The 16,007-nt window shown below is 30.6% G+C and overlaps 1 protein-coding gene across 3 annotated transcripts; it reads right to left on the bottom strand.

Moving 5' to 3' along the window:
- Nucleotides 1–22: 22 nt before the first annotated feature.
- Nucleotides 23–15,368, bottom strand: LOC118450482 (uncharacterized). 3 transcript variants are annotated; one of them, XM_035886295.2, is made up of 11 exons: nucleotides 15,096–15,368; nucleotides 14,046–14,216; nucleotides 13,557–13,901; nucleotides 13,122–13,477; nucleotides 12,286–13,051; nucleotides 12,068–12,176; nucleotides 10,982–11,110; nucleotides 2,086–10,771; nucleotides 1,388–1,551; nucleotides 1,205–1,259; nucleotides 23–1,101 (listed from the first exon to the last, which is right to left on the bottom strand). In XM_035886295.2, exons 2-11 carry the CDS (start codon nucleotides 14,208–14,210, stop codon nucleotides 1,077–1,079), a joined length of 10,800 nt encoding a protein of 3,599 aa, XP_035742188.2. In that variant the 5' UTR covers nucleotides 14,211–14,216; nucleotides 15,096–15,368; the 3' UTR covers nucleotides 23–1,076. The 3 variants fall into 3 exon arrangements, with proteins under 3 accessions (XP_035742188.2, XP_035742187.2, XP_085518657.1); XM_035886294.2 differs by lacking the exon at nucleotides 15,096–15,368 and having other exon boundaries at nucleotides 14,046–14,249; XM_085662531.1 differs by lacking the exon at nucleotides 15,096–15,368 and having other exon boundaries at nucleotides 12,110–12,176; nucleotides 14,046–14,249.
- Nucleotides 15,369–16,007: the final 639 nt, after the last annotated feature.

The raw sequence follows: 16,007 nt of genomic DNA, 5'->3' as shown, positions 1-16,007 counted from the left end.
ATTAATCATTGTCGCAGAAAAATATATATATATACTTTTTATTTAGTAAGAAAAGAAAATTAACTAGAAATATCTTAACCATAATAATACATAATTCATTATAGTCCAAATTTGTTCTCCAAATACTATACATAATTGAAAAATCGATAATTTTAATAGGTTAAAATTAAGATATACAATATGTCAGATAAATACCTCTCTTGTATTTTATTTTGTCATTATCTTTTCTTTTTTTCTTTGTCTTCTTTTGTACAAAATTTTGTGAAAATAAGAAACGAGAGATTGCACGCGAAGGAGGCGATGTTTCGAAAGTGTTCCTATCTATCTGTGTTCGGTATAATACTCATTTAAAATTATTTTATATGTGTATATATATATATATATATATATATATATATATACACAAACATACACACACACACACATATATTTGTCATACGAAACGCCAAGAATTCTTCTATAAATTTAAAAACAAGTACTCAACAGCGCGAACAATAATATACCAATAAATTTATATATATATAAATAATTAATGAGAGAAAACTACGCGTATTCAATTGGATAATCCGTTTGCACTACAAACGATCGATATTGCCACATAATGCAATATAACAAAAATTAGAGAAATCTCTAAGAAAGGAAACAATTTTTCATATTATACAAGAACTCGCAGGCTGTACAAGTATCATACAATGTAGAGCATATTTTTCAAGGTCTCCTTCGAAGATAAGCCACCCTTAATAAAAGCCTTACATTTTTATCGCGTGTATCGTTAGACTTCATATAAATTTCTAAACATCACGTGACTTATCTAAAAAAAAGAAAAAAAAAGAAAAAATTTCTTTCTAAGTAGTCTAAATAGCCATTGGAGTTCCTTGAGAAGGTGCATGTGACTTTTCAAAACTCCGATAAGTTCGTTAGAATGATAAACTTATCATTCTAAAATGAAGTGCTTTTTTATCTCGATTTTAACTACAAGATCTTTAACTGCAGAAAAAAATCTTGGCAGTTGGCACTTGGCAGGAATGTAACCAAAAAGCAAGTATGTAGTCCATTTCATTCTCGTTGCTCGTTCATCACATGTGCATCACCTTTGGTGTACTATCAAGCAAATAATAAAATATAATTACTAGAAATGGATAAAAAAAAAAAAAAAAAAAAAAAAAAAATATATATATATATATAAGTAGTCTAACGAATTTACCTTTTTCCCCATAGCCAATTTAAAAGAACGCTCGACTGACTCTGAACGTCTCGTGCTGCAAGAAAGACCATAATTATTAAACGTAACGACAATACTTTTACGATATGATTCTCAAATGTTATGAAACTAAATTACTCAAGTACTTAAATTACTCGTAAAGACGAATCTAACGATTATACGTACAGAGCGTATAGTTCGCATTAACAAGTTTTGCAGCAGCTTCCGGTGGTAGCGTACTTAGGACATCTTTATGTGCTAGTAAAGACATTTGTTGCGTGTGTCTCAACTCTCTCTCGTCCCTTAACCGTACATCCTTTGTATGCCCAACCGTATGTAACTGCGACAGCCTAAAGGGAAAACTAGCTTGTACCAAGGAACGTACATTATCTAAGTCATGTGTACCAAGGAGCTTTTTTTCGTAATAGGTAAAGGGGATTTAATTAGAAAAATAGAAGGTTTTGATTACAAAAACGCAGCAAAAATTTTATCACCATAAGATCGTCTTAAAAAATATTTCACAGATCAGCTCAAAGATAATAAAAAGCATGTGTATGTATTTGAAACACAGACCTGCAATAAAATCGGGGCAAGGACATCTACATGTACATCTTGTTCTCAAAACACATTCTTCGAAGCTTGTGGAACATTGTCTATCTTACAGGAATTATGGAAGAAATATCAGGGAAGACAGCAATAAGGTTTTCAAAATGATAAAGAAAATGCATGAGCACAACTTGAAAATCTTCTACGTGCTAAGTAAAATTCGAGTGATTCTAAATAAGATATTTGACTGATTACTACAAAAAAATCTTTTCGTAGATATACCATATAAACAGGGTTAAAAAAGAAAGAATTTAACGTTAACGAAAAATGATACATACTTCAGAGAAAGAGCTGCTTTATCTTCTTCTATCGGTGCATCTATGGCTTCTTTGGCTATTTCAACGGGACCATCCGATTTCGATGGCGAAGGATGCTCGACGAGCGGTTCGTCCATCGTTTCCGAGGAAGCTGGAGCATCCTTTTTCGGGCTCGAATCGGACGAAGATATTTTTCGTAGTTCCTCGTTTATTCGAATAGCGTTTGATAACCGCAATTGCAAGGTATCACGTTCCTCGAGCAATTGCATCAATTCGTGCGTCAATTCCTCGCATCTAACGTCTCGTTGATGGAGCATATAAAGAGCGAGGTCAAGTTCGTTCGAATATTTCGAATCTTCTCTTTCTTCGAGGATATCAGATGTATTCGAAGTCGTCCTTTCTATTTCTTGACCTTCCTGAATCTTCTGTGCTTCGCCAACAGAGAAATCTTTTTTCAGAGCACGTTGGATTATTTCATATTCCTTCATTTTACCTTCCAATCGATTGGTCAATTCTCTAATCTCAATTTCCTTTTCTTTGACATATTGTCTTAACTCGGCCAATTCTCTTTCGTCCTTTCCAGATATTTCAATGAGTTCCTCGATACGTATATTCTTTTCATTAACTTGGATGGTTAAATTTTGAATTTCTGCTTCCTTGGTAAAGGTAAATTCGGAAATGATTTTTTCTTTCTCTTTAAGATTCAAGTTTGCCTTTTGTAATTCTTCGTTCTTACGACGTAACGCCTCATCCCATTCCATCGACCTCGTCTCTAATTGTTTCTTAAGATTCTCTACATGTTGATCCTTAGATCGAAGCTTACTAAGTAATTCTTCGTTCTCCATCGATAACCTTTGTTTGATAGCATCAATTTCTGATTCCTTTTCTGCCAGCTTCTTTTCCAAGAGCTCTTCGCTTTCCAATCGAATCGCTTCCTTTTCCGAACCCAATCGTTCAATCATATCTTTGGTTTCCTTCGAAACCATCTCAAGATTTTTCAAACGCGAGATCTCATTTTGCAATTCGTCTATACTCGATTTCAATTGCCAAATCTCTTGTTCTTTTGCGTATAATTCTGCTGTTAAGCTCTCACGTAACTCATAATCATCTGAGGAAGGATCTAAATTGGCTTGAGATAATTGGGAATCCTTCTCGGCTATGACGTATTTTAATTCATTTATCTCTTGTTCCTTCGCATGCAACTCGTTCTGCAATCTGACGATCTCTTCCTGATCTTGAACTGATCTTTTATCTTTCTCTCTTGCAAGTAACGTCGATTCCTCCTTTTCTTGTGCATCTAAACGCTGAATCAAAATCTCCATTTGATTTTGTTTCTCTAATAAATTTTCTTTGGCCACTTGTAAATCGTTTTCCAATTGTGCTTTTTCGTTGTAAAGAAGATTTATACTATCTTGCATATCCTGAATTATTTTAGGATACGTGTTCTCTTCTATAATATATTTCAAGTGTTCTATCTCTTGTTGTTTCTCTTCCAATTGGATCTTGATCTTCTCTATTGTACTACGAAGCATCTCTTCGTTATCATTTCCCATTCTAAATAATGGTAAACCATCTACCGTATTAGAACTTTGTTGATTTTGGGGAAAATCGATGGAGGAAAGCCTATCCAATTCCGTTTGTTTTTCGCTCAGTTTTTCTTCAACTATTTTCAACAATGATTCCTTTTCTCTCAGTACTCCTTTTACCTCTTCCAGAGATATACGCATCTTTTCGAATTCTGAAGTTAAACGAATTATCTCTCCAGCACTATCTCGCAAATCTTTTTTTGTTTCATCAAAATTTTTCAAGTCGATTCGAAGCTCTTTCGTTTCTGCATCCCTATTGTTCAATAACACTTTATATCTTTGTAATTCTTCTTTGAATTTATTCAAAACGGATTCCTTTTCCGATAAAGCTACTCGCAAATCTACGATTTCTTGCTCAAAGAGAGAAAGATTCGCATTTTGTTCCTGCAATTTTCTCAAAACATTTTCGGATTCATGTAAACGATCTTCCAACTGTGCAATCGTCGACAGATATCTTTCTGTATCCAATGAATATTTTTGCGATTCATTTTCCCATTGTAATTGCCGTTGTTGAAATTCTTCTTTCACGTTCAACAATTCGGTCTTGACAGTTTCCAAGAGCGTAACTTTGTCTTGAAGATTTAATGACAAAGATTCTATAGTTTCCTCTTGAATAGATCTCTTCGATAATTCAGAGACATATTCGTCCGTAGTTATATGTAAAGAGTTTAATTTATCTCGAAGATCACGTATCTCTTTGTTTCTCTCTTCAATATCGATCGCATGCTTTTGCATGAGTTCTTGAGTTGCTTCGCTCACAAGAAAACTGACGGTTTCTACACTCTTCTGTTGAATCAATTCGCTCTCCTTAACGCTAAAGGCTCCTCGTAAATCATCTAATTCTTGTTTTTTTTCCTTTAATTCTTGAGCTAAACTTTGTATATTTTCTTGCAATTTTTCTTCAGCATCCTGACGACCTACGTATTGTTTTTGAAGTTCCTGCTTCAAATCGGCTACTTCTTGGACTCGAACATTCAAAAGTTCTGTAACTTCTGTCAACGATTCTGATACAGCGAAGAGTTTCTCTTCGGTGATCTTAGCTTCATGTATCTTCTTTTCCATCTTGGATTTCTCTTCAAGGATATTCTCCTCTCTCTTTTGCAACTCGTTTATTTTTGTTTCAGATTGTTTTAATTGTTGACTCATTTCTTTCATTCGTTCTTCCATTTGAATGATCTCGTTGGAAATTTCATTAAGACGTTCTTCGAATCGTTTCTTCGAAGCTTCATTTTCTTCCTCTAATTTTTTCAACTGATCTTCCAATTCATCCTTTCTTTCGCGTATTTTACCCAATTCCTGACTATCCTTTTCACCGGCAATTAATTTCTCTTCGAGCGTCGATATTCTCGACTTTTGTTCTTCCAAATAATGTTGAAGTTGTTCGTTTTCCGTAGCAAGAGTTTCCATGTCGTCCTTTAGCATTTCTAATTCTTTCTTGTATTCATCACATAATTTTTGAACGTCTGACGTTCCCTCCTCGATAACTCTTTTCGGTAACTGTTTAACCGACCTTCCAGATTCCAATGATGAAAGCTCGATTTCAGATGTTACATTGCCTTCCGAAGATTTGGCTTCCAAGAACTTTATCTTGTTCGTAAGATCTTTATTTTCTAATCGAAGTACTTCGATATCCATATCTTGCCTTTCTTTCGTCTCCATGTATCTTTCATTAGCTGATACGATTACATCAATACGTTTTAACAAACTTTCCTTTTCAATGATCATGTTCTTATGTTCCTCGTTTAATTCTTTCAAGTTTTTCTCTAATTCGGTTATCTGTGATCTTAATTCTTCTTCGATAGCCGAATCTAATTCGCATAAACCAGTCATAGATTGTTGACTCTTCAACTGTTGTTGCAAATGTTCTATCTGCACTTTGTACTCTTTCAATTTTTTTACCATTTTACCACTTCTTATCTGTGAAGCTTTATTTTCTTCCATCAATTCCATTTTGTTTTCTTCTAAATCTATTATTTTCTTTTCCATTTCACTGATAATCATGCGCAATTGTATTTCTATACTAGGAATTAACGAAATTTGGTTATAATTATAATCGTCCGCTGTTTGTACGTCGTCAGCATTCCAACCCCAAGTGTCCTCGTCGGTATTGAATTTTTCGATAGAGTCATCGGCACTTAAATTTGTACCCTGTTCCATAATAGGTACCGACGTTTGTACTTCTGTCAACTCGCTGCTTTCAGATGTTGCTTTTTGTAATTTATTCTCATCTTTTGGAGTTGTTTTCAAATCTTGTATGACACCTTTGGCCAACTCCTTCTCTTTGACTTCCTCCAGAATAATATTTTGTTGTTTTAATTCTTCCAAAGATTTGGTTAAGTCATTCATTTGCAATTGCAATGTATCCCTTTCCTTCGTAATTTCTACTAAGCGACGTTGCAAATCAAGTATCGAATCGTTGTTCATAGATTCACGGGTTTCTTGTTCTAAATTACTAATCTGCAGTTTATACATTTCTATTACATTACTTTGTTCTTCACATTGGACAGATAACGATGTTAAAATATCTTTTGTAGTGTTTAATTCCACTTGTAAAGATTGAATCTCATTGTCCTTCGCTGTTCTTAATTCTTGAATTTGCATATTAAGATTTTCTTGTTGATTAAATTGCGACTGCATTCGCGAGTGAACGTTGTTCATTTCATCGTTTAATAATCCAATTTGTTTAATTTTATCCTCTATTACGCGTTGCAAATTGTCTATTTCTATTTGCATTGTCTGACAACGTTCCTGTGAAACTTTTAATTCTTCTTCGTATGCGTTACGATTTAGCAACATTTGTGCCTTGTCCTCGTTCATTTGCTTCTGCAAACTATAAATTTCTTTTTTAAGAGCTATACACTCCATATCTTTGTTATTTACGAGATCCTGTAATTTTGCCGTATCCTTTTGTTCGTCTGCGTTATATTGAGGTCCAAAAATTTTGGAAGCATCAAATAATTGAGGTACAGTATACTTTTCCTCAGGTATGACATCGTCCGAATCGCTGCTCTTTGTCACAGTGACGTTAGCTGTTTCTTCGATCGTTGTATGTCTTTGATTAAGTTTATCCAATTCTGATTGTAATTCTATTAATCTTTGATTATTCTCATTATTCTCTATCTTAAGATGCTCCAACTCATGTTCCAAAGATTCCTTTTGATTCTTTAATAATTTGTACTTTTCTAAGAATTCTTCCTTATCAGATTTAAGTAGTGTTATCTCGGATTGTAATGTTTCTACGGAACATTTCATTTCATTCTCTACAGTTTCTATTTTTTCTTGTAAATCTTGTAATTCCTTTTCACGTTCTTTATACTTTCTCAATAAGTCATCATATTTTTCATCTTGAATTACCGTTTGATCCGTAGCAAGAATTTTCTCTTGCAAAGTTGCATTTAAAGTTTCAAGAGTTTTACTTTTTTCTACAATTTCCTCGTTCTCTTTGACCATGTATTCTAATTTTGCTTTTATTTCCTCATTATTTGCTAATAACGTATTATATTGATATAAAAGATCGTTGTAAGGATCTTCCATTGTTCTATTCCTTATACCAGATTGATTCATCATATCATTAAATCTTAAAGATTCACGCATTTGAACAAAATTACCAATAGAATTAGCTAATTCGTTATCTAAATTTTCAATCTCAGCTTCTCGCTCTTGAAGTTTAGCCTCTAATGCTTGTACTATGGCTTGACATTGTTCACAATGGTCGCATTGTTGTACTGTTGGTCTCGTATCCTGTCTCAATTCATTTTCCGAAGTTTGAGTTACTACATCTACGGACGAAACAATTTTCTTTTGTAATTCTTCAATAAGCAATTGTCGATCTTCAGACTCTTTTTCTGCATTTTCCAATTTTTCATTGATCTGTATCTGTTTAGACATTAATAAACCATTCTCCGCTTGAAGATGTTTTATCAATCCAAGGTGTTCTACATACTCCGTTTCCATAACTTGCATACGTACGCTAAGCTCTCTTGCATTTTCTTTCGTTTCTTCAAGAATCAATTGTTGTTGATCATATTTCTGAAGAATTTCTTTCTTGTAAGATTCATATTCGTCGATAATACTTTGTTTAGCTAATTTTTCTGTTTCTATCTCAGTGGAATATTGCGTTATGCGTCCATGCAATTTGTCGATTTCATCTTCCAATTCACTAATTTGATTAACGAGTAAAAACATCTTATCTTTCATAATAGCAACTTCATTTGTAAGTCTTTCGACATGCTCGAGAGAATCCGTTGCCTCGTTTTTAGCTTTACTTAACTTCTCCTCCAAATCAGCAATTTTATTATCTTTTTCTCGCATAGAACTCTCAACTTCCTGATTTTTCTTATTTTTCGCTTCTTTTTCATCCTTTTCGCTTGTCCATCTCTCTTCCAATTCCGCGATTCTTGCTTCGAACTCTTGACACATGGCAGTTTTTCTCTTCAAGGTTGCAACAATCTTCTTCATTTTTTCTAATTGTGCTTGCTTTTTATTTTCAGAATCCGTAAGTTCCTGTTCTAAGTTTGCGACCTTAGTCTCTAAAGTAATTCTACTTTCTTCTAAAAGATTTTGGCTAATAAGCTTTTCTTTCTCTAACAATTCAGTTTTTAAGCTTTCACATTCTTGAATTTTAGCATTTAATTCTTCGATAGTATCTTCGAATCTTCGATTATGCATTTCTATATCCTCTACATGTTTAACTTTCAAATGTTCCATCATCTTATAAGCATCTTTTAACTCAGACTGTAATTCGTCAATAAATTTAACATTGTTCTCGAAAGAACTTTTAAGATCCATGATACTATTCTCTGTATCAGTTTTAATTCTTTCCATTTCTATAATCCGTGCATCCAATTCTTCTTTAACCATCAAAACATTTTTAAGTTCGTCATGTTTCTCTGCCAATTGGTATTGTAAGTCTTGATTCTGTTCAGATACGCTTTCAAATTGGACCAATAATTCATGTTTTTCTTTCATACGTTCGTCAATTTTACTTTGCATGTTATTAACAAGTATTTCGTTGTCACGTAATTCTTCTAATAATTTATCATATTCTTTATGAGGTACCGACTCTTGTAATTTTTCATATAATTCAGAATTTTTCTTTTCCAAAGAATAGGCTTCATCTACCTTCGACCTTAGGGCATCGTTCACTTTTTCTAACTCCTGTAATATTGAAGCAATTCGAAGATCTTTTTGTTGAATATCAATTTTATAACTATTGAGTTGATCTTGCAAATTATCTATGGCAATCATCTCATTCTGTATTTGTAAATATTTATTATGTAAGTCTTGATTTTTACTTTCTAAGGTTTCTTTCAAATTAACTATTTCATTCTCTTTCATAGATATACTTGTCCTTTCTTTTTCTAGGCTTGATTCAAGCGTCGCTATTGTGGTTTCTAATTCTTCTTTTAATATATTTGTTGCTATATCTTTCTGTTCTACCTTTTCAATTAATTGTTTATTTTCCTCCTGTAACATACTAAAGCCATTCTCGATAGATACTTTACTTACTTCCAATGCATTCATCTTCTCCTCCAAATTTGCATACTTAAATTTCCATTCTTCTATTGTTTCCGTCATCTCCTTCAATTCATTTTCTAAAGTTTCTTTTTCTTTTTTGGATGCTTCACGATTAAGTATTTGTTTCGTTTTTATTTCTAATTCTTCTTCCTTACTGGATAACTTCAATTTCATTTCTTCTATAAGATTCGTTTGTTCCGTTATTAATTCTTTACTATGTTTTATTTCTTTTTCTAATGATGCAATGATAACAGACTCGTCTTGCAGTGCTGTAGATACATTTGTCTGTTGATTACTATCACGTTTTTCTACAGGTTCTTGTAATCCTGCGCTAATTTCTTTTTTTTCCTCTTTCCTCTTGCTGTATTCGTCGGAAAATTCAATCTTATTGCGTAGTTCTTCTTTTTCTTGAGTAGTTTTATTTAAATCATCCACTAAATATTGGTTTAACTCTTCAAGTTGCTGCATTTTCGTAATAATTTCATGATTTTCTTCTAATAACTTATTCATTTTTAATTTTGTATCATTAGTTTCCATTTCATGCAATGCTACATTATTTGTTTGTTCAACTAATTTTTCTTGTAAAATTGTTAATTCTTTCTCGAGATTATTTTTCTCCAGTAGTAAAGTATCCATTTGATATTCAATGCTACGCTCTGTTCTCTGTGTATCGTTGGATTTTTTCTCCTGAATTATACTTAAACGTTCCTCTAACTTAGTACATTGTATAGCTAGATCATTATTCTCGACGGTGAGTGCTTTGATTCTCTCTTGAAGATTAGTATTTTCTTCTTCCTTATCTGATATCTGTAATTTTAACTTCATTAATTCAGTGGATAGATCATTATTCGCGTGTAATAAAGATTCATTCTGCATATCAAGCTCATTTTTACGAATTTGTAAGATATCATTTGATTCAATTATTTCAGAATGACTATTTTCAAGATGAAATAATTTTTCTTCAAGCTTTGTCATTTTTATCACGAGATCATTATTTTCTTGAGTAAGGAGTTCAATCTTTGCTGTATTTTCGTTATGTTCTGGAATACGTTCAAACGATTCCGTAGAACCAGTATCAGAAGATCCTTTCTCATCATTCCTGCTTAGTTTTACTATTAAGTCATTATTTTCCTGAGTTAACTGATCAATCTTTTTCAATAATTCATTTTTATCTACATCATTTATAGCCTCAAAGGATTCTGTAGAACCAGCATGTGAACTATTTCTTTCTTCCAATTTTGCTAATTTTAAAGTTAATTCATCATTTCTTTGTGTCAGATCTTCTATTTTTTTTAATAATTCATTTTTATCAACTTCATGTATAGTTTCAAATGACTCTGTTGATCCTGCATCAGAAGTACCTTTCTCCTCCAATTTTGTTAACTTATTTGATAACTCTGTATTCTCTTGCTGTAAAGTTTCTATTTTTTGGAGAAGTTCACTTACATTAGGTGACATTTCTAATTTATTTTGTGTTATTTTGTGCACACTCTCTAATTGTTCTTCTAAATCAACTACTTTCATTTCTGCAGTTACTCTATGATTTTCAGCATCTGCAATTTCTGCCTCTAACCCAGAAATTTTTTGTTTTACTGAATGTAGCTCTGAAATATGATAATTATATATGTATACACACGTATATAATATATATATATATATATATATATATATATATAATATGTATATATACATATAATATATATATATATATATATATATATATATATAATATGTATATATACATATATAATATATATATATATATACACACACACTTCTTTATATCTTTTACAGTATACTCAATAATACATTACCTTGGATAAGATCTAGTTTCTGATTTTCTAACATAGCTATGGCATCAATATTTTTTTGTATTTCATCAGTTTGCATGGATACCCTGCTTTCAAGCTCTGCTATACGTTCTTGCCAATCTCCTGCTGATGCTATACAGATTGTATAATATACCAATAATATACAAATAATTTCGTTTATTTATAATTATATAATTAATGAAGCGTTAAGTAATAAGTGCAATAAATGTTTAGTGTGTTTATATAGAAATGAATTGTGAAAATATGCAAACAGTTCTTATAGCAATATTTACCCTTCTTTAATTAACAATCAATAAAAATGAAAATATAATTAATATATAATTCAATATAGATCATTATTAAAATATATTGAAAATGTTATTGATTAATCATATTAACTTAATTGTTAGCATTTTATATATTTAATAATGCAAATTAATTTAATATGTATGTGTAGTAATTATAAAAAATAACTCATGAACAAGTAAATATAAGTCTCATAACCCTTCATGCAGATAAAATGACTAATAAAATTATTTTTTATTAATAGTAGAGAGAAGAAAATGATTATATTTTCTAAAGGATAAATAATCTATATCTACAAATCAGATAATAGCAAACTTTGACAAGTAAAGTAGGTACCATGTTACATAAAACCAACTAATATTTAATACAATTTATTTGTTCGTTGATTAGTATTTTTCATGAATTTTTTCGTCATTATATATACAAACAAAACTAACTATAAATCAAATAAGAATCCATCACCAAAAATCGTTAAAAGCTATATTGTTTCATTATCAATTTACAAGTAAATATTTGATTTTCAAGTATAGAAAAGATCTTTTTATAGCATGTACAATAATATTGATGTATATATATGCATGTATATGTGTAGATACATGCATGTACATATATGCATGAAAATACATACACGCATACACGCAAATATATATATAATATTTCTATATTGACATTGCACTGTAAAGATTAACTTATTATAAAAATCATATGAAGAAATTTCACATTATGTCTCATAACTAGAAGGATGAAAAAGAACAACGAAATAATTCCTGTCCTGGTTCCTACCTTTAAGCTCGTCAAAGTCTACCAGACTCAGCTGAAGGTTACCTTTCTCCTCCTCCAATAAAGCAACTTGATTTCCCAGCCTAACAAGCTCCGCATTTGTGTCAGACACCTAAATTATGTGTAAATATATTATTATTTATTTCTAAACATTTGTATGTAAAATAATATTTTATTATAGTACTAAATATTAAAAAATAATGATGAAAAATTATAATTACCATTTTAAAGTTTTCCAGTTGCTTTTGCAAGCCTTTTATTTTACTTTTGTGCAGGGCTTTCATTTTAACCATATTTCTATTTAATTCTTCTAATTCTTTTGTAAGTTTTTGAATTTTTTCATTTTCTTTTTGCACTGAAAGTTCAGATGGCAATTGAGATGCAATATGATTCTTTTCTACTTCAAGATTGTGCACTAATTTTTCAAGCTCCATAATTCTACTAGAATAATCTTCATTTTTCACAGATAACTCTGCAAGCTGCTTTTGTAATTCGGTCTTAGATTCCTCTTCGAGCAAATCATTAGACCTTTTAAGTTCTTCTATCAAGTTTTCAAGTTCTGCTATCCTGTTGTCTTTTTCCATAATAGCTCCATTTCCGTGCATAGATTTAGAAGCAATAATTTTATTTTGCATGTCAGCAATACTTTTTTGAAGTTCGTACTTCTCATCTTGCAATTGACGATTATTTTCTTTCAATTTATTTAGGTTATACTGTAAATCTTCTACCGAAGGTGTTCTTACTATCCCTTTGTCAGATTCTAATTGAAATATCTTTTCATTAGCTTCTGCTAATTTAATTTCATAATCTTGCAATTGTTGAAGTAAGTTATCATTTTTCATTTTCAAGGAAGATTCAATGAGAATAAAATTTTCTTGCATAGATTTCATGGCACTTTTTGTATCTGTCAAAGTATCCAATGTTGAACGCAATAAATCAGAGTTTGCTATCTCAGTTAACTTTTGTTCAACTAGATCATTTTCATATCTAGAAAAAATGTAGAAAAATCTCAACATTTCATATCTTTAATCACAATACATCCCTGTTTAATGCTTACCTTTTAATTGTACTATCTAATTCTGATATTATACCATCTCTCTCATGAAGTTGCTGAAGAAGATTATCATTTTTTTGTTTTAATGATGATTCTAATAAAACAAAGTGTTCTTGCATGGTTCGCATTTCACCTTTCGTATCTTCAAGCGTATCTAATGTTGTTTTTCCCTTTTTAGAAAGATCAGCTGACATAAGTGTGATAGCTTTAGTTTTAGAATCTATAACCGAATCCTTTTCTTTCAAATTTTCTTGGAGATCCATGATAACTGCTTGTAACTCAGAAATCTTATTGTTGAGCTCCATTATTTTATTATCCTTCTCCTGAATGTAAGTAGACTCTGGCATTGGTATTACCATCTTAAATTAAAAAATTAAAACTGTTTATTATATTGTTTTCATGTAATATTGCATATAATGTATCAAATATATGACATACTTCAGATGTAACTATTACAGGTGTTATAGTTTGATCCTTTTGCAATTCCATCATCGCTAAATCTTTTTCATCCAATTGTTGTCTAATAGCTTCCACTTTTTCTTCTACAGCTCGCTTTGTTTCTGTTATTTCTTTATTACGTTGTTCAAATACTTTTCTATTCTCTACCAACATTCTTTGAAGCAAAGAAGATTTGGCTTTAGGTGTTGTTGCTTGACTAATATCTTTTATACTGGTATCAATTTCAGATAGTTGTTCCAAATCTTTAGACGTCGAAGCACCCTCTTTACTGCGTTTTGACAGCTTAGTTCTAGATTTAATTTTTGATAGTCTACTAGCATATTCCTAAAATTATATATACAAATCACAATGCATTAAAAATCTATAAAATAAATAATTAACAATTAAAATCAATAAAATAAATAATTCATATATGAAATAAAAGATTATAACAATAAAATTAATAAGTAAAAATATGTTAAATGTCACCTGTACTTCTTCTTCTTTCTTTTTCAAACTTTGCTTATTCTTCAACATAATTTCTTTAAGAGATTCCAACTGATTTTTATTTTGCTTGCAGGTCTTCTTTGCTTCTAACATTTCAGGTGGACCTTCTTCCATGGTCCCTGGTGGTTCTTCAAATTCCCCCCACATTATGAACTGTACAAATAAAAGTACCATAAAACACTTCATTGTCTTTTATATTAAACTAATTCTATGATTGATTTAGTTTGCGATAACTTGTAGAATATGTGGCAGTGAAAGTTCTACTAAAATGTTCAGATATTCAAGCTCCACCCAATGTTCTCATTTTCATGAACTAATTGGATAGTAGCTCTGCCGAGGTGAACTAATTATATTAACCTACACATAGACTGTAAACATTTCTATAAACTAGGTTGATCTTTTAACATATCCAATGATAGAATCAATATAGTATAAAAAGATATAAACATCTGCAGGATAATAAAAAAAAAAAATAATTACAAAATAATTAGATATATTATTTATTAATAATCATACTTTTTGGAGAACTCAATATATTATCCTTTTTTTACTTTCACATATTCCAATATATCACATAGAAATATATGTAATTTCTTCAAAATAAATCTAATAATAAATTAATTAACTTGACAATAATATTAATACATTTCGGAAATTATAAACATGCGCTCTAATCTTCAAATCCAAATTACAAGATATATTTCATATTTTTTACTGGTACACCAGAAATGTAAAAGGATAAAAATTAACCTACGATATATCTTCTAGTTTCGATTACGAACCAATCATTTTCAACTAGATAAGAAAATAGTTGTCATGCATTTAAACATTGAAAGAAGTAAGAAATATTTGTGTACACGTAGCAAAATGACGTAACATACGCGTTGCAGAAGATAGAAAAGATTATAACAAGAAAGGTTAAGGGACTTACGAATTTGTCGAGAATATTGAACTAAATAAGAAATTGTTTAACGGATGAAAAAAAGCATATTTTTTGTTTTAACAAACAATTTATCTATAAAATATATTTACCTTTTATTTTAGTTCTATAAGATGTCAAGATGGAAATGCGTCACTGTGTCTGCACATATTTTCTGCCTTTTTTCGCACGACTAGAACTTTTCTTCTACAAGAAACAAATGCACAATACATATACACGATACTCACACAGACTTGCCTTTTTATTACTTAACAGTTCGTTCTTTGTTCGATACGATATTTGAAAATTTATCAAAAATCTTTCGAGCTTTCCTTTCCGTCGTAAGAAGTTGGACAAAAATTAACACCCGTTGGTTAAGATTGGAACCATAGCGCCATTTGGTGGATTTAATGCGTACTAACTCAATAAAATCGAAACATTGAAACACGCATTGAAATCATTCATTTTATTTACTATTATTTTTTATGTTTTAACTCACAAACATTTACTACATTTTCCTTTCATAGCTTTCTTAGTTTTATAAACAGCATAATGATAAAAAAAAATTGTTAAAACTGAAAAAACATTTCAAAGAACGCGATTAATCATTATAGTAAAATTTTTCATATCTCATCAATACAATATAATTTCCTACGAACATATCATCAATAATTCTAAACAATCTGTTATAATTAAACTAAATATACTAAAGAAAGAAACTAAATATCGAACAGAATAGCATTATTTCTCTTCTCAATTAAAAATAAACAATATTTTCCAATCGCGCGGTTTTTAAAAAAACAAAAGCCAATGCAGATTTGTCGATCGATTATCGCGCGCTTTTTCACAAAAACAAAATTGAAAATCAATGATTATTTAAACAAAAGAAATATGAAAGAATAATATATAATAATGTTTCCAAAAAGATTCGAGAAAAATAGATCGATAATAATAAGTCGTTATGAGTAATATCTTAATTCGTCTGTTAAAAATCAAAAAAAGAAAAAAGAAAACGAAAGTTAGAA

This window comes from Vespa mandarinia, chromosome 1, assembly GCF_050613455.1.
Source record: "Vespa mandarinia isolate Hongniang chromosome 1, ASM5061345v1, whole genome shotgun sequence".
Classification (NCBI taxonomy): domain Eukaryota; kingdom Metazoa; phylum Arthropoda; class Insecta; order Hymenoptera; family Vespidae; genus Vespa; species Vespa mandarinia.
Note: the sequence above shows the minus strand (reverse complement) of the source record. Positions and strands in the feature narration are given on the sequence as shown.